This window comes from Chlamydotis macqueenii, chromosome 2, assembly GCF_036417535.1.
Source record: "Chlamydotis macqueenii isolate bChlMac1 chromosome 2, bChlMac1.mat, whole genome shotgun sequence".
Lineage (NCBI taxonomy): Eukaryota > Metazoa > Chordata > Aves > Otidiformes > Otididae > Chlamydotis > Chlamydotis macqueenii.
The window spans coordinates 150,019,638-150,046,652 of record NC_141557.1 but is presented as its reverse complement, the minus strand read 5'-3'; the positions used below and the strand labels follow the sequence as shown (position 1 = coordinate 150,046,652).

Genomic DNA, 27,015 nt, shown 5'->3' with positions numbered 1-27,015 from the left:
TCAAAATCTTGGATTGCTAGATGAAAAAAAAAAAGATGAGCTAAACAAAACTTAACTCGGTAAGATTATTTGCTTTAAAATGTTGAAGAAATCTATTGATATTTAAGCAGCCAGTTTCCCTACAGTCTACTTGTTTAATCCATTAAAAAAATGATTCTTTATTCCTTTCCAAAGTTTTATGCTGAAAAGGTGAAAAAAGTATTTACATTAAAAAAAACCCCTCATAATCCTTATGTAAACCCATGCTAGCACAGAGTTGCATATTTTTGATTTCTAGCAATTTCCTTCATTTTTTTTTATATTGCATTCCTGCAGAGCTTGAAATTTATTCAGTTACATATTATGATATGGGTTTAAAAGAAATACTCCAGTAATGGTTCACATTGTTTTGTTGTCAAAATGTCACTTATACTTTTCTCACCCAGAGAAAACAGGGAGTACTGTTCCAACAGGATGTTTTTCCCTTTGTACTTATATTTGTCATCTTTGCACTTGGCTGTAATCAGAAGAAAAAAGCTGGCGTTTGACTACAGTGGTGGTGACACGGTTCAACCTAGGAAAATTTGTGATGTTTGGAAAGTAGCCCATCTGTCCGAAATGACCTAAAAAGTAATATGCGGTTGTTTTACGCTTATGTGCTTCGCCATTAAAACAGGCAGCAGCAGATGCATGTTAAGAAATACGGAGAGCCGAGCATATGCTGCAGTGATGCTGCTGCCCTGGGAGCACCAGTGAGTCAGGGGCAAAAGAAGAGTTTGTGCTGTGCTCTCCGCTCCCCTGGCCATGGTCCCTGGCTTGGGGTTCAGAAGCAGTACCTTCTCTTTATCTCACAGACCAGAGCAGGGAACTCCTCCAACTGCAAAACCTGTAAAAGAAAGGCAATTTTAAAAAACTTGTTTGACCTACAGTGCGGCCCTGGGAATGGTTGTTTGGGGTGAGAGGGCTGGCAGTGATGGCAAGGACTAGCAAGGGGCCAGGGCTGCTGGTAGACGCTTGGTATCTGGACTCTATCTGCTGGTTTTATTTCTGTTCTGAAGGAAAAGGGCAGAACATCCAGTTATTTCCAAGTTAGTAAAATACTTAACCACTCTCAGCAGCTGGGGATAGCTTAAGCTTCTGTAAGTTATAAAGATGTGTCTTTCAACTGTAAGATAAATCAGTACCTCCAAAAAGGGGGTGCAGATGGGGCTAAGTCTGTGACAGTGTTAGCTGTGTCCTCATTTTATGCATTTTCCTTTGGGCAGAAGCCTGTGCAGTGCAGTTCCTATTGCACCCTCTTCCACCTAAGTGTTCACGGGGCCACTCAGTGAATCAGATCAGGCAGTTTAGGCAGCTTTTAATAATTGTTATTTTTCTTTTTCAGAGGACATCTCTTCTTCTTCACCTGTCCTAATTTCTTCAGGGTTTTTTTTTTTTTTAATAGAGGATTTCCTTCTCTTTATGCTGGACTGGTGCAGTCTGGCGGTCCCTATGCAAATAAAATCGCTCCAAACTCGACCTGGACTTGTGTTCATGTGAAGTAGGTTCAAGCCCCAGAAGGCCCACAGCCCTTTTTTTTTTTGTCTTAACTACAACACTGCCACAGCCTGTTCATGCGTTAGAATCATAGAGTGGTTTGGGTTGGAAGGGACCCTTAAAGGCCATCTAGTCCATCACTCCTGCAAGGAGCAGGGATATCTCCAACTCGATTAGATTAATTTACCAGGCCAAAAAAGCTTTCACAGGTATAGGCACTTGTAGGTCACCATAACAGCAGTCAATTCTTCAGTCTTGAGATGACTCCTTGCACATAGGAACAGGAGGAAAATGTGCCCATGTGAGGGCATGTCCCTGTTTTGTGGGGAAATCCTCTGTTTCCAGCCTGATCCCACTTTGCTTATTCCCGAAGAAATATCAGTGCTGCAGAGCATGGATGCCCAAAGCCTCAACTGCAAGCAAGTTGAAAACAATATTCCTAGTGACATATCTGTTTAAACTGAAATCAAATAAGGATTTGCTATTTAGAAAATACAAGTGGTGGCGTTTTATTTTTAAATAATGAGAAGAAAAATATTAATTAAAATATGTCTTTGATCCAAGTGCCAAAAACATTAAAAAATAAATAAAACAAACAAACAGAAACTCTTGTTTGGCAAAGAAAACAAGCTCAAAGTAAACAAAACAGTATTAATTATATCCACATTTTACTTGTAGGGAAGAGATTAGCACTTGGAAACTTTTTAATCATAACCAAGCCTTGAGCTTGAAAAGTGTGCCAAAATAGAGTTTGGGCCGAGGGTAAATATGATTAAGTAGGAGAGATATGTTACAGGATTATTGTAGAAGTCCCCACAAGAAGTTTTATATACCAAGGAAATTCAAAGCTAATATTCCACTGAGAAAGGTTCGAACATGGTAAAGGATGTACATACAAGTTACACAAAGAAACTAGGAACACAATTTGAAGTCTGCTTTATTGTATCTAAGTAGCTTTCCCACCTTTCTTCTGTTATTTTTCTCTTTGTTTTCGCTTCTCTTTTAGCTTTAACTCATGATTTCTAAAGGGCTATGGTTTTTGTGGGACAGAATAGGTTGTATCACTTGTAAAATTCAAATAAAGTAACAATGATTGCGTGTGGCACATACAAGGTACCATGCAAAGCCTTTGAGACCTCTAGACTACTGCCAGGGGGTAGGTGGGTGATTTTCACACCACTGAAGTCTACAGCTCTTTTAAAAAGATGGGTGTAAAGCCATTGATGGGCACCTGTGATACCTGTCACCATCTCAAACAGTGGAAAGCAAGGATGAGAACCCAAAGACGGACTTAGCCTTGCATAGGCTGCATTTAAAACACATGTAGGCTCTTTGGCTCTGTGTTTCTCTCATTCATCTCCTCCATGAAGTAGTGATTTTTTCATCATGGAACAGTTTTTATTTTGCAACGTGCTGGATTTTTTATATATTATTATCTTAAGAAAGATAGTTCTGAACCAAGTGCATTTTAGTGAAGTACTTATGCTGCTTCATAATAATGATGTTGTCTAGAAACCGAATTGGGAAAATGTTCATTTCTTTGAAGATGATGGAGGTATAGATGTTGGACTGGTGTTAATGCTGTTGCTGTCATATGTGGAGTTCACAGGGAGAGCTGTAATACCCTGTGCTGGAGCAGCTGGACTATCAGCTGTTGTAGTGCTGGGAGGAGAGAGGCAGGCATACAGGCATGCAAAGCTTTCTTCAGGTGGCTGAAAACTTGTCTGCTTTTTCCAGCTAACGTAGCTGCTCTGACTAAAGAGGTAACCTTGCTTATAAATCTTGCTTTGCTTGTGTATGGACACAAATGGTGATTGCATGTGGAGGATGCACTTGAGCTAAGGCCCCTCCGCGTCAGGAGCTGCAATGCTCTCACCAAACCCACGGCCCTCATGTAGCCACCAAAGCTGCAGTATCTGATGTGTGGTGTGGAAGACTTTATTCCTGACTGCATTATGCCCTTTTCTTCTCCACGCTACCCACCTGGTTTTCAGTCATTATCCCAGTGGGTATACAAGGGTTTTACATGAGTAAAGCAGAGACTGGAACTTGGGCCATCCCTCGGCTGGTGGTTCCTCTTCTCTCTCTGGGTAGGCAGAGCATGTAGGCTCAGTTTCGGCAAGCATGCACCTGATACACCTGTGTTTTGTGCAGGACATGGTTTGGTAGCCATGCTGGGAAGGCCCTCACAGGAGAGTGATGCGAGGAGGGATGCGACATGCTTTACTGGTGGACGTGCTTTGCTGGTCGTCCTCAGTGAGGTTTGGGCTGGATCTGGGTGCTCATCTCCCAGTACTGTGAACCCTCTGGGCGTTAGGTAGGGTGCTCAGAAATGTTGATGGGCCTATAGGTGCCTAAGGCACTTGGTGCCTCAGGGGTTGGGTTGCAGCAACCTGCAATTTTGAAGACTTTGATTTGTCCCTGATCAACCCTGAGAGTCTGGCACCCCTTTATGGATCTTTCTGGCCAAGAAAGTCATCCTCAGCACCCTCCTCCAGTGCACCAGGAACTAGGGGTTTGCATACCTTTCCCCTCGGGGCGGTGATGAGCAGACAGATAATTGGTGACTGTTCACCAAGCCCCAAGGTGCTGTCAGGTGGTGTCCTGAGGCACTGCGGTGAGGAGGGTGTACTTTCATGAGCATGGCCTCTTCCCAGTCTCATGAGGTAGCAGTGGGCATGGTGGTGCAGCTCCTAGGCAGTCAGTCCTGTGTCCTCTGCCAGGGAAATCACCTCCTTGGCAAAATGCAGCTTTTACATGTGTAAAATTAAAAAGATACTTGCAGAGGCTGCTGCAACTCTCAACAAGCCCAAGGAAGGGACAGTCTGACCCTTGTCTATGCTAATAGCTTCTTTTCCTCTATACCCTACCTGCACCCATGATGCATCCATGCGAACATTTGTGTCCTCTCCTCTTCTCCCCTTTACAATCAGATCGTAATTTGTTTCCAAACCAGCTTGCCAGCCATTTGAAATCTATCACTTGCTGGAGCGTCTTGCCTCCATCAGGTAAAGAGGACTTCTCTGTGACCCTGTTTTGGGGTCGTCAGTGGTACTCTTACAAACTGAGCAGATACAGGCCCCTCATCCTTCAGCAACTCTTGTGTATTTTTTCTTGCATACGCAGGCGGTGCAGTCACATTTCTGGGCTCCTGTACGTGGCTGTAGCCTGGATACTGGGCTGATCTCTGCTGAGGGACTACTCATCACAGGTCATTGCCTTCCTGCACCAACTCTTACTCTTCTCCCCTCTCTTTTTGTCATCAGACTGCTGACTCTGCTGGCTTTACTGTTCTTTTGCTGTCCTTGCCCTCACACACTCACCTGCCTTTCCTTCTCTGTCTTGTTTATCAGTCTCTGTGCTGGCCAAGTGACAAAGATATTTGGTTTTTATTGATAAAGTCCTGTAAAAATATGGTTTAAAGTCCTTTATACACAGGAATCAGCTCTTCTTGTTATATTGTGCCTCTTTGGTTTTGCTAAAAAGCCTCAGGGTGTTTCCAGTGAGGTACCTGCATCTTCCCATGTTCACTTTGGCTGCTGGAAACTGACTTGCTTTCACAGGGCTTGTATCTGAGGAGACTCAATGTGGACACTGCTTGAATTTCTATAGTTCACCAAAAGGTTTTACTCTTTGAAACTGCTATTTCATGTACTCAACTGACTTTTTCTTGGCCACAACTATATGCGGAAGCTGTGTTGGTGGGAGGCGAGAGCTCTGGGACACTTTGGAGAAGTCCTTCACCTTTCTGCCTTTCACGCTGCTGTCAAGTACATGGGAAACTTTGACTGGTCACCCAATGGCTGCATCCAGCAGTGCAAAGTGGAGATGAGCAGCTAAAATGCTCATTTCTTTAGAGATCACTCCATCCCCAACCTCTGACTCAGGCAATATACTTTATTTGTCTACATTTTCTCTTCTCTTTTAAAAAATTGCTCAAGAAGAATCAGTTTTATATAAGACTGTAAATATTGCCTTTCTTACATTAACTCTGTGGAACAGCAGAACAGAAATGCTTGTAAGGGTGGAAATGTCACAGTATGAACTTCTCATTTAAAGTGTCACCTAGTGGCTGGTTGGACGTTTTGCATCCCCAGTTAAATAATGATCACTATGATCATATAAACCATAAAAGCCAAAGGCCGATTCTTATGCACAATAATTGATGAAGAGGCATTTCATATTCTGTTTATCTTGTTAAAATTCCTTTTAATGTATTTCATTTAAGCTCTAAAGCTTGCACTGAACCACTGCATTCTTGGGCCAGGAATACATTATTCCAGCTTTAGTCTTTCCTATTCTGATGAGTAAAATGGTAATTAATTGCTAAAAAAGTTAATTGCCAGTGGCCTAGCAGTGAAATTTTGCTTGAACAAAACCATTAGACCTTGTTTATGCTAATAAGTTCCTTGTGCATCTGTGGGGTGGCTTCAGGCAGAATCTTTGTGACAAAAAGAGATTGTGCATCTGAGTATGCGGTCAGTTCAGAGCTACTGGAAAATGTCTTACATAACACATATGAAAGAGATTAGCAGTTTCAGAGTCATCATCATCTATAGTTCTAGAGGATATTACAAAGGAGGCTAATTAATATAATGTACTCGTAGCATGGACCAGGAAACATAAAATGAGCTCCTCCATTCATGTGAAATTATGCAGTTTACAAGTTCCAGAGAGGTTACATGCATGGAAAAATGAAATGCGTATTTTCAAATAAGTAGAAGTCATCCACATTGCTATGTTTTTCAGTTTTGTTTCTTGCTTTATTTTTCTGGGTGGCTATTTTTAACTTACGTAGGAACTTTCTTTCAAAAGAACTGAGCACCTGTATGTTAGGAAGATATGCAGGAACAGCAAAGGCTCAGCATTTCTGAAAATAAGGCTGGATGGATTGGCTTGGACACTCAAAATTGGCCACCAGATTTGAAAATTCAGTTGTGTTTTGCCTGGGTGACTTGGTCTGAGGCTGGAGGAGAGCTTGGGGCTGCTGATTTCCATGTTTTGCCCATCAAACCATGAGCTTCATTAGCTGAGGTAGACAGGCAACACTGATGAGTGATTTTATTTGTGACACCTTTGGTTTCCCTTCTGCTACTATCACACACTACTGTACTTACCTAGTGCTTGGAGGTGAAGTTGTTTAACCACGGGTTATACCAGAGGCAAAGGGGGAAGAATTTTATAGGAACAGCTAGTAAAAGTTTTGGTGATAGCTTTTCTCTAGACCTCTGTGCACAGTTTATTTGCTAGAAAAATATTGCCTATTGCAACCTATATCAATTTAAATGCAGCTAGTGATGAAGTGAACATTAGAAGATGAGTTTTGACTTCACAGCCCTGGTCTGTGCAAGGGAGAGGAATACCGTGTCCTGGTGCAGCTAAAATGTAGGTCTCCTCAGCTAATTACATTTCCCTGAGGCTTGCAGTGCAAAGATGAGCTGCACAATGGAGCCACTTTTAGTTAAGAAACTGCTTAAAAAAGGACCAGCTCCTAGCAAAGAGTGGCAAGCTGGTAAGATGTGGGTAGTGAAGAGGAGGGCTCTTCAGCCACTGCCCCTACATGGTGGGGAAGAACAGATATTGCAGCAGGTAACGCATACCTCTAAACAAAGCTCAGAATTGTGCGTGTTTGATATTGCAAGATAGTTTAAAGAAAACTGTACTGTGTTTCTTAATGCCAGTAAAGAATATGGGACAGGTCCCAAGGGAAGCTCAGTCCGTTCAAGGACTTATAGACCTTGACTCTGTCCCTTTAAATGTAATTGTTAGTAAACACTTTAATGAAAGAAGCTTTCATCAGAGAAAAAAGTGGCAAACTACACTGGTAAATAATTTGCCTTGGCAAATAATATTTAGGCCACTGAGTTGAACTGTAATTCTGCTCAGCACTATCATTTGCTTTGTAAATAGAAGTGCTTATCCAAACAGCCACACTTTCTGTTGTTGTTGATGAAAATGGGAAAATGTGGGGCAGAGGGAGCGTGTCACTTCCCTTCCTTTCTGGAAGTCTGTGGTTTCCAGCTATTCAGATAAAACTGCTTGCATTTCCATCGATCCAAGCCTTGCACAGCCACAGCAGTGCAGGATAACGGTGTTAGAAAATAACCGTGTGCTCTGAAGGTGTCCCCAGTTTAGCGGGGATCCTCTGCTCTACAACCCACTTAGAAACTCCAGGAGCAAACTGGGGGAATGAGACGGGTGCCCACACTCCCCAAACCCACCCCATTGCAAGGTCAGCAGCTGCATGCTCACCCCGTGCGCCGAGCCCACCGCACCGCAATGTTGGGTGACATTTGAGGGCAGCAGCGGGAGATTTTAATTTTGCAGCCCCGAGCGAGCGTCCCCCTCTTTCTTCTCTGAGCCAGATGGAGACGCATTTGGTTTCTCTTTTAGCTGTGTTACTTGGGCGAGGAGAATGAAACGAGCAGGAACAGCTATTGGCCGCAGCAACATAAGAAAGCCCTGCTTTGCCAGAGGAAACCACATAAAAGCGTGCGTGTGTGTGTGTTTGGGGGGGAGGGCGCAGCGAGGGATGATGCCTGGAGCTTCTTGCACTCGGAGCTGTGATTTGTGAGTGAAACATGATGAAATCACCCCCTGGACAAATCACACGAGCCTGTCAACCTCACCAGGTGGGATTACTTGTAGCTAATAGCCCGAACTCCCAGAGCAAACAGCTCTGCGCTCACTATAAAGAAAAGGCGACGGTGCCGCGCAGGCTTTTCAAGAATTCTCTAGTATGGCTCAGAAGGGCTGCGTCCCCTCGCACCAGGTAGGGGAGGAGAGGAGTGTGTTTGCTTTTCAGAGGAGGAGTAGCCCGTCTCTCCTGAAAAAGTTCCTACAAAAAGGAGCGTTTCAGCTTCAGAAAGAGATGTTTTATTCATAAAGCCCTCTCTGGTTTGTGTTACTCTCCAACGGTGACGCTGTCAGCTGCTGCTCTGGTGATGGGAACTGCAGTGCCGGGGAGCTGGAATGTACAGAGGACCATCTCTGCCCCTTTAATCGTAACGCTCCTGGCTCCCAAGTCCTGCTTTTTGCACAGTTTGCTCACTTTGCTGTTTTGCTTTCACAGGTTATATCTTTATTTGCTTTTGCCTTTGGAGTAAACGTCTGCATGGGATTTACAACAAATCGATTTAGGAGATCTGAAGAATGGGATGAGGGCCCGGTCTCAGGTATGGTAACGGACGTGAATTGTACATCGCAATACCCTTATGTTATATACTGCGGTTAGAAACCACTCCTACTCCGAAACAGTAGTTTGCTTGTTCCTTTTCCCTCTAGGATATAGAGAAGAATAAATAACTTGCTGAGCCCGAGTCAGTTGACCTTTGGGACTCACCTATAGGTCTCCTATTTACTTAAACTTTTGCTCTGTGTGCATGTGACTATGGAAAATCTAGCTTATTTTGGGACTGAGCACTGTCAGTCTCACAGAGACTGGTCTCATCAGCCCCTGCGTAGCATTTGCTATGTTTTGTGCTCCGCACAGTTTCCTTCTCTAGAGCTAAGAGAAACTCCCCGATGGGTTTAAGGGTATGGGGTTTATTTTGGTAGCTATTGAAGCGGTTTCTAGAAACTTGATGAATGCTTTCAAGAGGCGCTGGCGAGAAAAGCTTTTGGGATTTCTGTGGCTGCTGAGGTCATGCTGGTTTGTGAACAGTAGACGGCAGAGAGGGCTGGGGAGAGCAGAGCAGGTGTTCGCGTCCGGCTGGACGCAGATGTGCTGCCACCGAGTTCTCTGTTTTTCTTTCACCTCTTACTTTTTCCTTGGAGGAAAGCAAGAACATGGCACAGAAGGGACTGTTGTTTGTGGTCTGGGGCAGTATAGGGTTTTGTGAGCTCAGGCATAGCCCAAGTGGAAAAATATATGAAATGGAAAACTAGTCTTTTTTTTCTTAAAAAAAAAAACAAACAAAAAACCAAGTAGCCTTGACTTGTGTCTCTGTTCCTTCTTTTGGCAGGAGAAAGGAAACCTGTGGTGATTGACTTAGAGCTGGTTAATATAACTGAAGTGAAAGGGTTTCATTTGCAATATGTGTCTGTAATGATAGCTTGTGAATTTTAATTTTAAAAGTGTTTATGGTGGTGGAGTTTGTTGTGTTCCTGGTAATGAATCTGTGTCCCTCTCTCCCCTGCCTTTCACAGGAATTGGTGTCTAATCACAGTCGCAATCAGGGCTGCTGATCACTGAGCAGAGGCATTTTAGGTAACCAGAAAGATAGTGGCTGTTGCTTTTGATCTTTATATAACAGAAAAAAAAATATGCTTAAAAAATTATTTCTATTTTATCTTCTGGTACGTTAACTATAGAGCAGTTGTGTAGTGTGTGTAATAGTGATGTGAAGGATTTGGATTTCATGTCTTCAACACCTGACTGCCAGGTGCTTTGCTTTCACTGGTGACCATCTAGGCTTCAGGGCAGGGCTGTTCAGTTGATCTTTACTGAAGTCCTAAAGGTCTCATATTTGGGACCCATTGCAGCTCATCAGTGCCAACCCTGCTGAGCCAACCAGCCCTGTCTGACAGCCCCAGGGCTGGGACCAGTAGCTGTGGGCTGTTTCCAATAGCAGGAAGTTTATTTAGCTCAGAATTTCAGGAAAATAAGAAGAAATCGAGATCTCTTGTAAGAGGGCAGGAGATGGGGTACATTCGGCAGCCTGTTGAGAACTTGCTCACAGGTGGGACTGGACCAGCACCGGGCATTGAAGTTGTCCGGTCCATGGTGCAACAATGAGTCAGAAAAGTAATGGGGGGTTTTGTTCCTTCTGTGTTTATGCAGCTTGGTTACTTTTGTCACAGTAAAATAAAAAAGGATGTGATAGCAAAGAATAAAGTATTATAGTCACATCTAGCTAAAAGAAAAAGTAACATGTTACACTGGAGAGGTGCTTTTCTTAATGCAATTAAAGCACTGTGATGAAAGAACCTATTTAGGCTTTTGTAGTTGCATGATTCTGGTTGTACTTCATCAGAAGCCCAGTGTAATGAAATATCCAGAATAAAAGATTATTTTAAATTATTTTTCAACTCCACTATGCTTTGGCTTTTTTATTTACAAGTTTCTTGTGTTTAGAGTTAATTACTTTGGAATGACAAAACACTATCTCTTTACCAACCATTGCTGTACATGATAATTTGTTATTTCTCCAGGTGTATGCCATGATTGTAAGCAAATGTCAGTTTTCATCTAGCATAGAACTTATCTATGAGTTAAAAACAACATGATTTTTTTTTTCCTAGTCCATTCTAAATGCATGTCAAAGAAGTACCATAAGGCTTAAAACCTCCCTCTTGTTCTCTTTTACAATGTACAGATATATATGCCTTTATACATTTGAGATGTTTAATATTTGTACCCAACAAATTATTTCATTGAATTTTTTTTTTTACTTTAAATTTCTAACAGACATTAAAGAACCAAGGCTCCTATTTTTTTCATAACTTTGCCTTTGTGATTTCTTTGCCTTATGAACTTTCTAGACATTTTTGCGTAAGCACTTGCAGGGAAAATGGCATTAGTAGTCTCTTGAAGCTTGTTCCTTGGTCATGATAGGATGGTATCTTAAATTATGGATGGAGTGGCACTGAAGTTTTTGCATGTCATTAAAAACTGAGTCACATCTTTCTTGTATTGGTACAGTTAGGATGTATTTTTTTATTTTAGTGACTTTTCATTGAGATTTTACTCATTGCACTGGTATTCTGCAGAATGAAATGCAAGTTCATAATATGAATATTAGCTAGCAAAACTGGTGTTCCAGATGTTTTGTATAGGTACTTGATTGATCCATATAGGTTCCATAGGATCCAAAATGGCAAATTCCTACCAGGTAGTCTCTTTCCTGTAATGACAGTGTAAGCATGTCTACGTTGTGTGGTCCTATGATTGAAATACTACTGGAAGTAAAGGGGTTTGTTTTTTTTTTAATATTGTAATTGTATGGAATCAGAACAAGTAGTTTGATATGGCACTTTGCAAGGTAAATATAACACATTTACAATGGAAATGTAAGCTCCATGGACTGAATCAGAAAGGCGCTGTTGCCCTGTGTAACTTAAGTCTCTAACCTATGACATAAGGGACAATCCTTAGATGGTTGTTTTGAGCTTAGTTGGCCAAAAAAAAATGAATGCATGAAAAAAGATATGAAAAGCTTTATGTATTAAATAAAGAGGAGAGGATCTTCATGTTGAGGTCCTTCTGCCTACTGCATGGTCTGACTGCAGGATCTGTGGAGGGATGCAGGAATTTTGAAAAGGATTTTGAAATTCTGTAAGTCTATTCTGTACAGGGGCTTCTGTTAATTTGAAAATGCTCACCAGGGATGGAGCTTCAAACTATTCTACACGCACCAGTACCCATGCCATGGCATTGTGCACGACCTGAAAACCGTGGTCTGGCTGCAAAGGCAAGGTCAAGTGTGATAAACAAAGGAATGATCTTAATGTATTCAGGGACTGGAGGAATTAAACCTTTTGTGTTGCTGTATGGAAAGTGCTCTACATTGATGCAGGAGGTGTGACTTGAATTTCCTAAGTAATTTAGGATAATTTGTCACTTCAGTAATAAGGCAGTTGTCAACAGTTGGAAAAAAAATAACAGACAAGGTAGCTGGGCTAAACCTTTCTTATGTGAAATGGAAGCCCTACTTGCTGTTATAGAAGATGAAGCTGGAGAGGAAATTGAACTGCTATGTAGACCTTCTCTGTATCCCCAGACATGGTCAGTTATTACTGAACTGCTCCTCACAGATCTCAGTCTAACCTGTTCTTCAAAATCTCCAAGATCAAAGATTGCACAGCCTCAGTGGTCAAATTTGTTCCAGTGGTTTCCTGATAAATGAACTGCTCTTTACAACAGCTTGACATTCCTTGAACTGCAGTTGACTCTGTCCCTTATGTAATCTGCAGTCAGATTTACACCTTCTCTTTCCTAAATGCATGTTGACATGTGTTTTTTGACCTTCTGAAATGATCTCCCTCTCATCCCTTTGAAATGAAGATGGCAATGCCAGTGTAAGGGATATATAGTGTAATACATTTGAGTCCATAATCCCTTCATTTGCAGCTTACTGGATCTGTGATTATCTATTACCTAGCTTCCAAAAAGGAAAGTAGTAGAAGAGGTTAAATAACATGGAAATATTATTTAGTAACAAATTTTCAGAAGCATTTGTCAGGAAGCAGCTTGTCAGGAACAAGTCTTCATGTCTCTGAAAATCTGAGTGATAGCATGCTTCGAAACAATCCTCATGCAATTAATTTCTAATATAGCTTTGTGGCCTATTTATGTGAGCAAAGAAAATACTGATCTGTGTGTTGCCAGCATAGATAAACGATCTTTAGCTTCTTGGAACTCCAGGTGGCCAAAATACTGATGGCTCATTAAGAGCATGCTTTGCAGGGTATGCAGCTCTAGAGTAAAACTTCACTGTGTGTATGTTACTTGTTCTGAGCATTACTGACCTGACTGAAAAAAACCACAAAAGCAGAGAGAGACACAGTTGTCTAGTACTACCTTTTCCAGCAGTCATATGAATGTGCCTTGCCACTGCCATGATCCATGACTGCAACCGTGGTAGGTTTGGTTTTCTTTCCCATTGTCTTGCAGTAGGGTTGATCTGCTGCCAGGTTTACTCCCTGAAGTGTTTTATGCTGGTGTCCAACCAGTGCCAGTGCCACTCCAAAGGATGTGGTGGAGCAGTAGTACTGGAGATGGTGAGACGTCAGCTACTACACTATCACCTCCAGACTTCCCCCTTTATCTTCTTTTCCTTTCATTCTTATGGTGTTGGGATAATGCCATCTTGTTGGGGAAGAGATTTCCCCTCAGTTTATGTAGAGACTAAACTTTCAGCTATGTAAAAGAGTAGGGGAAAAATATATTAGAAAAGATCAGAGCAATTGTTTCCCAAAAGTGCTGTTGCATCAGTCCTCTTAAAATCATATTGCTAGTCATGGTGAGGTTTACCAAAACCAAACTGTGGTCTAAAAGAAAACAAACCCTAAGACAATTTCAAAGACTTCATTTTAATAGGTCTCTCAAGAAACAAAAGGCATTGTGAAATTTTCCTTGGAACACCTCTGTTTTTAAAGAATAACATACATTCATTATTTTATTTAATAAAATACAATTAACCCTAGAGAGTAGCACACAATTTTCCTGCTTCAAATAAGCTGCTATGTAGGATTCTCTGCTAGGAAAAAATGTATAAAATGTATACAATATATAAACTGTATAAAATACTGACTTTTGAGAAAAGAGCAGAGAAGTACATATCAGCTTTGACAGTAAGGGCCCTTACTAATAAATAGATTATTGAAGTCTAATACATTATTCATGGCTTTCAGACTGGCAGCCCTCCATTTAGTTATACACATCAAATACATTCATTTCTTACGTACTTCTGTATTTTGATAAGTTTTTGTGACTTAATGCTCTGCAGAAGCCCACCAAAAAGCCTTGCTTTGCTTCTCCATTAATTTATAAAGCATCTTACCGTTTTCTTTCACGCTTGTCGTTGATTCGGCACCTTCCAGTAGAGCAAACCAAGTACTGCTTGACTGCATGTAGATTAATTGCAGTCCTTTCCTATGCGAGCTGCCCAGCCAGCCATGAAAATGTCACTTCATTTCTGAAAACAAAGGCTTGCTTCTGAGGAATAGCTGCAGCTCCTGGAATGGGGCCTTGGAGACTTCAATACATTTCTGCTAATGATCTCTTGATTGTTACAGAGGTAAAGTCGGGGCTGTTTCTTTGCAGGACATTATCACAGTACACTGCTTCCTTTATTTTTCCTTTCTTTTTCTTTTTTTTTCTCCCCAAAAAGAGCAATCTTTTTGGATTTGTTCCTTTTTTCTTTCCTTTTTTTTTTTTTTTTCCTTTGTTTAATTTCTTCAAGCAAACCTTCTCCTCTCCCTGCTCCCTTCCCCACAGCAGGCAGCCAAGGTTTTGCTCATCCAAGTGGCTCGGGGCTGAGCTGCCCGTCCCACCACTGCTGGCCTGACAGATGTTGCCCTGTTTCTTGTTCCACACAGTCCTGTCAGATTCCCCCTGGATCAGTACCTCTGGCTCCTGCAAAAACAGATGCTTTGAACTTCAAGAGGCAGAGCCTCCTGGCTGCCGCTGTGACAACCTGTGCAAGAGCTACAACAGCTGCTGCTTCGACTTTGATGAGCTGTGCTTAAAGACAGGTACGATGGGTCTCCTGTCCCGCACTGCCAGGCGCTGCTGACACCCAGTTTCTGCCAGCGGTTGGGACCTGCCTGATAAACCAGCACTCCCTGCCATAACCTGCATCTCCTCCTCAACTTGCCTTGCCTTGCTGGACAGGCTCGGCTCAGCCCAAAACATGGCCCGTGTTTCCTTGCAAGGAGCAGTAGGGATGCATACCTATTGCTCATCGCCTCTGGGCTTCGGCCATGGTTTCCAGGGTAGAAAAAGCAGGGTGCTATTCATACTACATGAAAAGTAGATCTTCTGATACTCAATTAAAAGCAATAATGGGTGTTCAGGCACCAGTCTGATGTCCAGGTTACAATGAAAAGAGCCATGGTAGAGGCTGGAGGTTGGCCATTCTGTGTCAGCCATCCTTTTTTCTCCCAAGTGCTAACTTAATATTGGAGCGATTCATGCTTGCTTGTGGGCTGTGCATGACGGTTACTCGTGAAGGCGCCTTGGAAGCTGGGAGCACTGAAATAGCATGGGTCCTCTCGGAGCGAGCTGCAGGTGACAGAGTGAGCTTGTTACCTTCATACCAGACTCCGATTTCCAGATGTCAGGATGCATATAACACACTGGTAAAAATGTTCGACTTCAACTGGGGAATGGAAATACAGCACCGGGTTCATTTTCTTTTTGTTTTTTTTTCATGAGTCATAGGCAAGGAAAACTTCAAAGAGGGCCACGAGTTATGTTTTACTTCTTAGCATAGTGCATTTAAATTATTAGTTGTACCCATCTCCCTGTTTGCACAGTGGTCAGAGTTGACACAGGTGCCTTCTACTTTTGCCATTAAACATTTTCTTGTGTTATCAAAGAATTACACTTACTAAGCAGCCAGAAGAGAAATCTAATAATTAAAAAGAACATTGCCCATGGATGTGCCATCCTTGAGAGTCCTGTCTTCCTCAGTTCTATTTATAATGATATCATTTTAATAGCTTGGTACCAAAAAATGGTGAACTAATCTGGTATGAAAAGCTACTTTTGTTCCAGGCCAAAAACTTATCAATTTTAGGCTGACGCTGTTTTGCCCCTGATGTAGGTGACTGCGGAATAAGAGGCTCTTTTTGAAGACTTTCAGAACAATTCAAGATGTTTGCTACCAGATTTTCATTTCTTCAGCCTCCTGTCCGCAGCACACTATGTTGTTATGTGTATGGATACCTGTGTAGCCCTTTGGACTGTTGTGTGAATAGTCATAAACTCCCATAGGCATTTATTAAGGCAATTATCAGATGTACAATCTTTAAATAGTGTGTATTTATAGAAAAAAAAAAGCCTCAAATGAAGGAGAAATGGGGATAAAAGACATTGCTCTGATGTGGTGTGCTTTTTGCTGGATGCATGTTGTATAAAGTGATTTTTAAAGTTTCTTGTTGGTTGGGCCAAGACGTGGAAAACCATATGCTTACATCCTTAGGCCCTGTTCCAAAGTTCAGTGATGTAGCAATGTACTGCCTTTGAGAGAGCACCCTAGGTTAGGCAGGCCCTTAGATCCTAACTTCATCGCAAGATGACAAGAGCTGGAGTGTTTTACAGCAGCCATACCATGCTTTCCCTTGAAGAAGGGCTCTTGTTCTCATGTTTGCAGTTGATGCTGAATCTTACCCTATGGGTGAGGAATTGATGGGAGGAAAGCATCAATTTGCATCCACAGAATCTCTTTTCAACTTTCTCTTATTTCCTGTGGATTGAACTGCAGATTCGAGTAGTTGGGAGAAAAATAATGGATTACCCAAAAAACACCAGAATTCTTAGTTTGTGCTTCAAGCCCCACCATTTGTCTGTCAAGATCCTTTCTTGTCTTCTCCTTTCCACACTTTTTCTGGCATTCAGGTTGTACAAAGCGTGGGCTACCACACCTGAAGGTAGCAGCAGCACTTGTGCTGGGTGGTGTAGCCCTCCTGCAGTTGCAGGACACGAGGGTCCTTTTTGTTTCTGATTGACGTACTGGCTTCAGAGGTCTTGAAATCACTAAAATGGGACCGTAAACTTTACATCCAACTTTAACAACTAGAGTGTTGTTGTTATAGCTTGAGAGAGTACTTTTCGTTTTGATTATAATCTCTCATTCTTGTTTGCCTTGTGAATATTTTAGCTCGGGGCTGGGAATGTACCAAAGATCGCTGTGGAGAAACCAGGAATGACGACAATGCTTGTCACTGCTCTGAAGACTGCTTAAGTAGAGGAGATTGTTGTACTAATTACCAAGTCGTTTGCAAAGGTACGTCTTTGGTCTTTCTACCTCTTCTCTTTCCAAACCTGATACAAGGCAACCCTGTGGGTAAAGAGCTTTCTTCTAAAGGAGGAACCAGCTCCTTGTTTTATTCTGATTTTTTTGGAGGAGGGAGGAAGAATGGGGAATTGCATTTGTAATTTTTTGGGCATTAGCAGAGGTGAATACTTCTGATTTGTTGATGGTAGAAGGACGTTGTCTTTGCCTATAAAGATACTGATAAACAGAGGAGGTGCAGGTGGACGAAGAAGAGTTTAAAGCAAAACACAGAAGTATTCAGATGCATTTGTCTGCATCACAGGGAAAGCAGGGATATCTGATGGTCTCAGAAGGAATGGAGCATTCCTAGATATGTTATCTCTGTGTCAAAGACCTCTCCCCACCCCCACCACAAAAGCTCCTGCTCAAACTACTTGGCCTAACACCTGTAGGCTTGCTTTCTTGTGGGAGAGGAGTTGCAAGAATACAAGGGCTGTACTTTGAAGATGAGTGGCGTGGGCTTCAGATGACCATACCACCTTGTAGATATACCGTGGCTGCGGTACAGCCTGCACTGACTGGTGGGTGGATGGACTGTGAAGGCTTAATGTTCATCCTCTACATTGATCTTTTGGAGCATGTCCTGCCTTGTGTAATGTGTCTGCCATTTGGAGCAGGTCTTCTGATCCTTGGTAATGAGCTCTATAGATTCTCACTTTTGTATCTCAGACAGTTCTTAGTTTTTTCATTCATTAACTTTACTGGTGGAGGAGTTACAGTTTGAAATTTTTTCTTCCACACCATTTTGGCCAACTATATATGTTCAGAAAAAACTAATAGTCCAGATCCATACACTGAAAATGGCTTTTCTTCTTTGCTTGAGGTTTGTTGTTGGGAATCCAAATGAAATATGTATCTTCCAGCAAGTCCCCATAGATCATGTTCTTCCCCTTCCCAAAGAAACCCAAGGCTGAGACCACTTAAACACTGGTATAGCTTTCAGTTCCTGCCTTTTCTGTGAGCTCCCTCTTATGAGGGTCAAGATAGAGAAATTTACATGTCTCCAGCTTTTATGTACATAATCTTTGTTTAATTGGCTAATAACAAATGATCTCAATGACCCTGGCACTCTGACAGGAGTAAGCCTTATGTGAGAACAGTGTTTCCTCTTTATTCGTGCCTTTGCCTGTCTGAGGATAAGTGGTGGTGTTTTTTTTTCTCTTGGAAGTTGTCCCTTCACCTCCTGTCATGGTCAGTTGGAATTGCTGCAGGACACATTTCCTGCAGATCTTTACTATGGTGCTTTTTGTTTTGTTCCTTTAATGGGACTGCAGTTCCTTTAATAGTGCCAGGCTCAGGAAGCAAGCCTCATTAGCTAATAATTTGTTTTTCGATTGACCTGTGAAAGTGTAAGTCATGAGCTGCTCTATAGTCAGCATTCAGCAGTGAAAACCTTAAGAAAATAGTTGATTGCACAAAATAACGTTAACTAATCTGGCTCTGAAAGAGTACTAATGCTTTTTTTAGCTGTGTCTGAGTCTCACCTGATCCATGAGCTGATCAGCTCTCTAAACCAGCTGGAAACTATTTAGGGTTGTTTTTCTTCCCCAGAATGAATTTTGTTTTGTGTCTTTAGCCAGCTGAATCAGCTCACAGAGACACCAGAGCTGGTGGGGAGGAGGGTCAGAATTCACAGCCAGAAGCAGCACTACCTGTTTTTGACAGATCAAAAATAAAAAAAAATTAAAATAGATGACCACTGCGCCTAAAGCATTACCACTGTCTCTTGCGGTCAGAAGGACACTTTGGACTCCAGTTTTAACAGCTACTTCTAGGAGTGCTAGTTTGAATATTCTTGTTGAATAGGGTATAACCAGATCATTTGTTCAGCTTTGTGAAAAGACCTCTCATTATTCATGGGAAATGTGACAAGATAGTCTGTTAACCAGAGCTAGACTTTATTTTTTTGACATTTTCTGTAAAACCTGTAGCTGTATCCAGATTTTTTTTTTTTTTTTTTTTTTTTTTTTGAAACTCACAATGTGACTTTTCTGGTAGGAGAAACTCACTGGGTGGATGATGACTGTGAAGAGATAAAGGTTCCTGAATGCCCAGCAGGGTAAGTGTTTTGCACACAACTGCAAAGTCAAATGCAGCAAGGCCAATGGTCCCTGGCTCTGCCCTGGACCTCCAAACACCACGTTTCTGCACTGGCCCTGCCAGAAGGCTGAATGCCTGTGGACTGGATGCTTTCCTATGCTTCATCATTTGTACAGTGAGACTGATAATATTGTAACGCTTTTGCCTTTGAGCTACTGGATGCGTAGCAGTACGTGGCCTTTGAACTCTTGGTCTTTGATCACCTGCTGATGGGTTTGCCTCCTTCACTTACCCATGTAGGGAAGGTAATCACACTCCCCTAAAGCTAGTGGAAAAGTTTAGGTTTTTCTGATTTTGATAAAATTGAGGCTAAGCCATATGTGAACGTAGTTCAGGCCATTTTTTTTTTAAATTTTAATTTGTACTTTTAGTGTTAGTTTCCTAAATGAAAGGATTTCTAAATTGTAATGGGATACATGCTTGAGCAACATTGAGATAGTAAGTCTATGAGTCTTGAATAACGTTGAGAAAGTAAGCACTTTTGAAACCGGTTGGCTCACTATTATCCCTAAAGGTGTCTGCTGAGGTGCTGCATTAGCTTGCAGCTCAGTGTGTGCTATTAGGAGGAGAGTTTGGAGGAGGTAAGAGCCCCTGCTTCTGGTGACAGTGATGGCTGCTTACCCCTGCAGCAGGTGACTAACATTAAAAGCCCAGGTTTATCCATCCAGGACACATCTCTGCCTGCTTAGGGTCAACTCCCAGTAGCAGTAGTAAATAAAAATGCAATAAAATAACAGGAAACACTGTTATCTTTAATATGTGAGAATGAGCTCTGTCTCACGGAGCTCACTCAAATTGCCACATGGACTTTTGTTTGTGAAGAGAGAAGACCAGCTGTCCTGAGACATGTGGTTTTTAACTATAGATTGTACGCTAGGGTGGGTACTCATGCATACTATTTTTTTTTCCTTCTCCATCTCCTTCTATAAGCACTTGCCTTTTTGGGCTATATGCTTTTAGCTGCCAGGGAAGATGTCTTTTATGTTGGAGCTCAGCCCTTTCACTGACTGTGAGCGAACATTGGATGTTATTAAGCATGGAGATTATCAGTTTGTGCTGATCTGTTAAGTAAAGAAAAAAATTAGATATATAGCATATGCAGTAATTACACTTTAGATTCTCTGGAGTCTCAGTGAGCAAGTGGAAATAATAAAAAAAAAAATTTGAAATGCTGCCTTATGCTCCTGCTGCTTTCGCTTTTAGCTTTGTTCGTCCTCCTTTGATCATCTTCTCTGTTGATGGTTTCCGTGCATCGTATATGAAGAAAGGGAACAAGGTCATGCCCAATATTGAAAAACTGAGTGAGTACATCTGTTTTCTTACAAGAAATGAAAGACAATATCTTGCTGCCCAGTTGTTTTCATTGTTCATTGAGCAACAGAATTCAGAGTGGAGCTGGCGGGCAGAAGGGCTGCGCCAGACACAGGACTCCTCGGACTGAAAGGTCTTACAAAATTAAGTCCTTTTATTCCATGAAGGCGAAATGGCAGAATTCCCCTTTGGTTTAGATGGTATCAACTGGTGGCTTGAAAGCACCCTGGCTAAAGCAGCACCCAGCAATCGGAGAGTGGGGAGAGAGCTGCTGCTTTGGGGAATGCTGCTCAGAATTGGCAACCTTCATATGGTTTTGTCAGCAAATAAATGCATCTTCATTACATGCATCATGCACTTTTATAGGCTAGTCGGGAGGTGTTCACAAAGTTTCCAGTTGGTTCAGAAATGTTGAAGATATGGGTAAGCAGGTGCAGGAGCTGCAGTGAATGTGTGATAACTGAGCAGCCCTGCATTCCCCTCTGGGGGAGTGGGCATCCACCTGGGTTTGTGGAGTACTGGACACAATGCATATTTGAGCTTCTCAGTATAGCATGGTAGCTATGTGTGTACCCATACCCTTGAAAGGTGGTTTTGTTTTTTTTTGTTTTGTTTTGTTGTTTTTTTTTTTCCCCTGTGTATGTGCTGGCCCTCATATTTGTGTAGCCATCTGGGGAGCTGTGGCCAAAGCCCATTGTGAAACTGCAGTTTTAGTATATTTGTCACTTAAATTAGCCTGCATTTTCTCATGTTGTTTTGCTTAGCAAGATACTTCCAGTGACTCAGAACTCTGGAAGGAGACAAGTTCAGAAAGGAAAACAGTCTATGGAAATGCAGCTGGTTCTGTAGTCCTCTGGTTGTTTATTGTGAAGTACAAAGAGTGAGTGAGTGGATCTACTACTGCCTTGTGAGAAGACCTGCCAATGTTAAGCTGTAGAGAGTTCATTTAAATCAGTTAAAATTTAACCAATTTCTGCAGCATTTTGAGTCACAGCAAATTACTTCCTCTGTTTTCCACGTGGGAGAGCTTCGCTTCCTAATGTTTGCATTCCCTATTGATTTTTCAGGATCTTGTGGAACACATTCTCCTTACATGAGACCTGTCTACCCTACAAAAACCTTCCCCAACTTGTACACCCTTGCTACTGTAAGTCCCTGGGAAGGAGCTTTTGATGATGAAATGTTGCACTGCAGTAGAAATGTGGGTTGTGGGAAGCAAGTTTGTTTGTTTTTTATTTTTAATAAAACTGCTTCACTGTCCATCCTTTTTGGCCTTCTTAAAGTTCTAAGATAAAGTGTATCTCACCATTGTACACTGTGTTACAGCTTTCTTGTGCTTTCTTATGCCTGCTTTTGCAGTTATTTGTACTGCTGTGTAATTACAGGTCACAGTTTTTCTATGGGGAAAAAAACACCCCTGAAATCCTACCCAGAATACAACCAGCAGTTGTTCCTTCATTGGAGCAGCTGAAGTCAGCAGGGCTGAGTTAGCAGCTAGCTTAGAATTTACAGTTGATGTGTGTCTGGATGCTGCGTTGGCCCTGCAGTAAAATGAACCATCACTTTTGTCACTCTGGTGGTGTGGCTGGAGGCCAGGCTGTCCCTACCCTGGGATGCAAACGCTCCTGTGAGACACTGACAGTGCTACTAAAGCTGGGCTAAGGGACTTCCTACCTGCTGCTGCAGATTTTTTTTTCCCCTTCCTTTTTTTTCCTGCAGCCTCTGCACAAATGTTAAATGGAAAGAGAAAGGAAAGAAGGGGATGGAGGAACAAATAGCTGGGGAAGGGAGAGCACCAAGAGAAAGGGAGAAGAGCAGAAACCTCTAACATTGCCTCTGCTGCTGGATAAATTGTGATATAAGGCCATGGCTTTGGGTGACTGGCCCCATTTTTTTTTTTTTCCTGGAAATAACTCTTATCTCACAGAGGCTCTGCTGAAGATAAAACATTATAAAATGGAAATGCTAAGTGTTACTCTTGCAACCAGAGAATGAATTACTGTTTCCAGAAAGGGAATTTATGAAGAGGAACTGAAGGTTCAAATGAATCTTCTTTTCATAAATTTTTGCTTACTTTAGATGGCCTCAAACTAACTTTTAACCAGTATGAAAATACTTTAAAGTGTCAGGCAGCAGGAGTTTTTGTGCTTTTTAGCACAATTCAATCATTTCCTACTGGCTTCATTACTACAGCCAGTTTTAAATGTGCTTATCTTAAATTTAAAACCTTTTCTGATGTGCAGTTACAAAGATACCTGTTTTAAAATAATTTAGTGGTATTTGCAGATAACTATGAAGACCTGGATTTGTGTGCATTAGAGTTTTACTAATTAATCTACTTCTGCACAAAGGGACTCTATCCTGAATCACACGGAATCGTTGGCAATTCGATGTATGACCCAGTGTTTGATGCCAGCTTCAGTCTTCGAGGGCGAGAGAAATTCAATCACAGATGGTGGGGAGGTCAACCAGTAAGTTTCAGATTCCCTCCTCCTCCTTCCCTTCTCCCTCCCCTCCCCTCCCTCTGTGCTGTGGAACATAGCCAACAATAATAATTAAAAAAATACATCTGTGAACAATTTGTACCTAATCTCCCCCCTGGCTGGCCCTGTGTCTGTCAATTTAATGTAACGTTTTGAGTTGGCTTTTGCTTTTCAGAATAATAAAGCCATTGATTACGGAAAGGTGCTTGCATTGATAAGTATAAATTAGATGTGGCTAGGAAAAAAACCTCACTTAGGCAGCAGTTTAACACGAATTACTATATTTTCGTCACTGTGGCATAATGTTTCCTTTTCATTATGGGTTTCTCAGGTTTTCGTCCTAGTAATGTTCTTGTGGCAGTTTTAGTATTAATGTTCTGTCAGAGTAGCATGGCACAGCTTCATAATTATTATTTGTTAAGTCCACAAGCGATCGCTGTTACCTGACTTGCTGCAGAGGCTGTAGAAGTTTGTGAATTAATTTCTGCCATGAGCACAGCAGCAGTGGCTGAACTGGGTCCTCTCTCTTAGATTAGCGTTGGACTTGGTGGTTTCTCTAGCTCTGAATCCTTATTCTGGGCAAGGAAATGGCCCCCTTCAAAGTATTCTGCATTGCTACGGCTAAGAAGGTCCCCTTGCTTCTGCTGATCTTTCTGCTATTAGTGCACGCTGTGGTGGCTTGCTTTGCCAACAAAAGTGAGTTTAAACTAATAAGTTTTATATGCGAGTAGCCAAGGTGCATACACATTTCATTGCACTGATTGCTTAGGGAACTGTAATTAAAAGTTCCCTGCGCAGTTAACCCCACAGAAAAGCGAGGTGATAGCGGTGGGGAAATCGGAAGGGGGTTGGGAACACCATAATCTGTCCTTGCTGTTTGCTAAAGTGATCAGTGTCATCCCCTAAATCTCTTAAGACAGAAATATCCCAAGAGACTCAAGAAAGTTACTGAGATGGTTTTAGGCTTAGCAAGTGTGTGTTACTTGTCTGCATGTGGTTTTAGTCTGCAACAAATACGAGACAAGACAATTTAGAGCTGCAGGCAGATGTGTGACAGGCAGATGTGTCTGGCTGTAGCTGAGCCAGAATGAGGTATTTGGGCTCTTGTAAAATTTGTCAGCATAACAGCGTAGTCACTCCCTTGCCCAGCTATGGCCCAGATTAGCTTTTCGTATGGGTTGTTTGGAGAGGAGTGGGTGAGGAACGTGCCTAGCTATTATACTCCTTGATGTGAGCAAAAAAAGCAGGATCAAAATTGGGAGCAGTGAAAGGGCAGCAGTGGGTAACCTCTTCCTCCATCTTGGCTACAGGCAGAGCCACACAGCTAACAAACAGTGCCTGCTGCAGTCAGGCATCAAGCTAACAGACTATATTGTGGCTCAGCTGTTGCGTGACAACTTGTTAAGCAGCTGTAATTTAGTTATGCATTGCAAATTTGATTGTGCATCTCACCTTAATCACAATTAGGTAGGAGTTAGTGGGGAACTAACTATTTGGGACTGTACAAATGTCTCTATTTTTAAATGATGGTATTTTAAAAGTACAATGTAAGTCTATAAATACTTCACCACCTGCTGTGTTGAGTGGAGACTATTGGTAATTCTCACACCCATCCATTAGAAACACCTATGCTGCTCCAGAGAATAGGACTTTTTCTGGATTGTAAACAAGGGTCATGAAAAATGTCGGCTGAAAAGAGTTCAAGAATGTTACACAACAGTGGATGACCATACACTGGATGAAATCCTCAGAGGACGAAGGGGAGTGTTGCATACACAAGTAAGGACAATAAAATAAACCAGCTGATCTGAAGAAGTGTTAAAGAGAAAAAACACACAAATAATGTAATAAACTGGAAATGTCTTTGGAGAACTAGAAGCAAATGCATGGAGGAAGGGCAATAACTCAGTCCCCACACTCTTATTAAGAGAAGCCTGTAAGTTTGTCAAACCTGATAGAGTGGGCATAGCAACTGGGTAATGAGGTGGTAGATCTCTTGCTGAAATATTATATAAATGACACTCTTTTTGCATGTGGAAGAATTGCACATTTGATAAGAGAATTGCAGATTTTAATAAGAGAAAAAATATCTTAATCTATATATGGCCCCTTTTTGATGCATTTTATAATTTTCTCTAAATATTGGATTGATATAGACTGCCAAAAATAGCTGGATATGGAAAGACAAGAAAGTAAAATTAAGTGAAGAGGAGGAGAAATCTGGCCTGCATATCACACAAATCTTGTCTGTCATATCACATATTCATCTGGTTCTTCTTAGATCTCAAATGGGAGTACTCAAACAACTTCAGAGTGGTACTTGGTTTGCACAGAATTGGGAATAAATATTTTTCTGCCCAGGAAGGCAAAAAAATGTCTGGCATCCCCAACCTTTTATTATGGATAAAACTGCCTAGAAGAGAATGTAATTTAATGTTGATAATTTCTGAAATACTTTCTTGTTCCTGGAAACTGGCCTATTGTATATGGCTTTGTTAAAATGTGGAGAGTTTGGTGCTTTTCCTTTTTTTTTTTTAATTAATTGTTCTAATACTCAGCATCTTGCTGGGAAACAGCCAGATTACCATGGACATCAGTGAGATTTGGCAGATGAGTAGCTTAATGTTTCTACACCAGGAATTATGAGAAATTATTTTTAAGAGCATTAGGAAAAGAAGGGGGGAGAATGTAGTTTAGAAGTGTTTTGAGGTGCTCTAGCTGGTTGTGGGACCTCCTGAAAATGAGTCTTCTTAGTATACAACCTTGATTTATTATAAGAGCTTAAAACCACTTTGTTTTGAAAACAAAACTGTTTGATAGGAAACAGCCGCACAACAACTCCTCATATTGTTACAGCATCTCACAGAAATGGTGAGCATCAGGGCTCATGCTTCCAAGGGGGAAACTAAGTTTACTGCTTGTTTTTCATGACACTGAGACTCTGTTTTCATCCCAAGTAACTTCAAGCACTAAATTAGGCCCCAGCTGCTTTTGGCTTCTGTTAAGTAGTAGTTTTTCATGTCTTGATTTGATGTGGTGAGCTTAAGCTTACACAACAGACAATACATTTCTTTTTTTTGAGTGATCTTTCATAGTCCTTAGAAATAATCCATTGACCTCTCCAAGATCAGAAGATGACAGGTATAAAATTGCCTGTCTGTGGTTAATGAGGACAGAGAGGCTTCTTGAGAAGGTAACCCAGCTTGGATCTGAGTTTGGCTCCAAAGATGCATCTCTCTTCAGAAATATCTTAATCATAAAAGTATTGAAGGTTGTTTAGGGCACCTTGTATGAAGATTTATTTTCACTATTAACATTTTAAAGAGAATACAACCCTCAAAAAGGGCTGAGCTTGAGATGCTGAGATAATGCTCAAAAAGGGCCATGATGTTCCTAAGACAAGTGTTGACATGTCGTGAAGCTGTCTTTACAGTCTGCAAGACAGTCTGCCTGTAGACACCAGTCATCACTGCTACACATCTTAGCTGGACGTTCCTGATTTTATCTAAATTTCAGATTCTGTATTGATCTTTGGGATAAAACCATTTTGCTCTCCTGTTTACTGTAATTTTGTTGATTTTTACTATCTTAACGATTACAGAAAACTTCTTATTTTCATTTTCTTGCCTAGTCAGCCTGAGCATTGGCAGAATAGTTACATCTGAGGAGCCTAGGCTCTGCAGAAAGCTGTCATCTGCCTTTTTGTCCTGAACACATTTTGCAATCACTTTGTTGATTGGTGGGGGAACCAGAAGGAGGTATGTCTATAATTGTGTTTTTGTAAGTGTTTATTTTTGTCTAGCTTGAACCGTGAACAAGCAACAGTGCTCTTTGAGACTGTTTAATTGTTTAATAGGCTTTTTGTACCAAAATCTTCTATTTGGGCAAGAAGGCAATGCTTAGTTGTCAAGGCTGTGGGTTCATGTGTATCCTGTTAAAGAGTAAGGAGTATGGAAGTGGCTACTCCACGTTTTACCTTGTTGGCATGACAAATTGCAAATGGTGCAGGAGTGTAACATTTGGCACCACCCTGGTATTAATTCCGTCTGCTTGCACCAATCTTGTACATGTTCCTTTACCCAGGAAATGCTGTGATTTCCCCC

At 41.6% G+C, this 27,015-nt stretch overlaps 1 protein-coding gene across 7 annotated transcripts in view; it reads left to right on the top strand.

The window, feature by feature from the left end:
* ENPP2 (ectonucleotide pyrophosphatase/phosphodiesterase 2) overlaps positions 1-27,015 on the top strand; it is a 74,512-nt gene that overhangs the window by 6,463 nt on the left and 41,034 nt on the right. For 3 of the 7 annotated variants that reach the window (XM_086741208.1, XM_086741203.1, XM_086741202.1), the window contains exons 1-8: positions 8,036-8,147; positions 8,588-8,690; positions 14,557-14,712; positions 16,842-16,967; positions 19,017-19,077; positions 20,322-20,419; positions 21,497-21,576; positions 22,781-22,900. In XM_086741208.1, the coding sequence (XP_086597334.1) occupies positions 8,097-8,147; positions 8,588-8,690; positions 14,557-14,712; positions 16,842-16,967; positions 19,017-19,077; positions 20,322-20,419; positions 21,497-21,576; positions 22,781-22,900 (795 nt within the window). In that variant the 5' untranslated portion in view covers positions 8,036-8,096. Of the gene's footprint in view, positions 1-8,035; positions 8,148-8,172; positions 8,288-8,444; positions 8,490-8,587; positions 8,691-14,556; positions 14,713-16,841; positions 16,968-19,016; positions 19,078-20,321; positions 20,420-21,496; positions 21,577-22,780; positions 22,901-27,015 lie in introns of those variants that run through there. The other 4 variants (XM_086741209.1, XM_086741204.1, XM_086741205.1 and 1 more) reach the window with 3 other exon arrangements.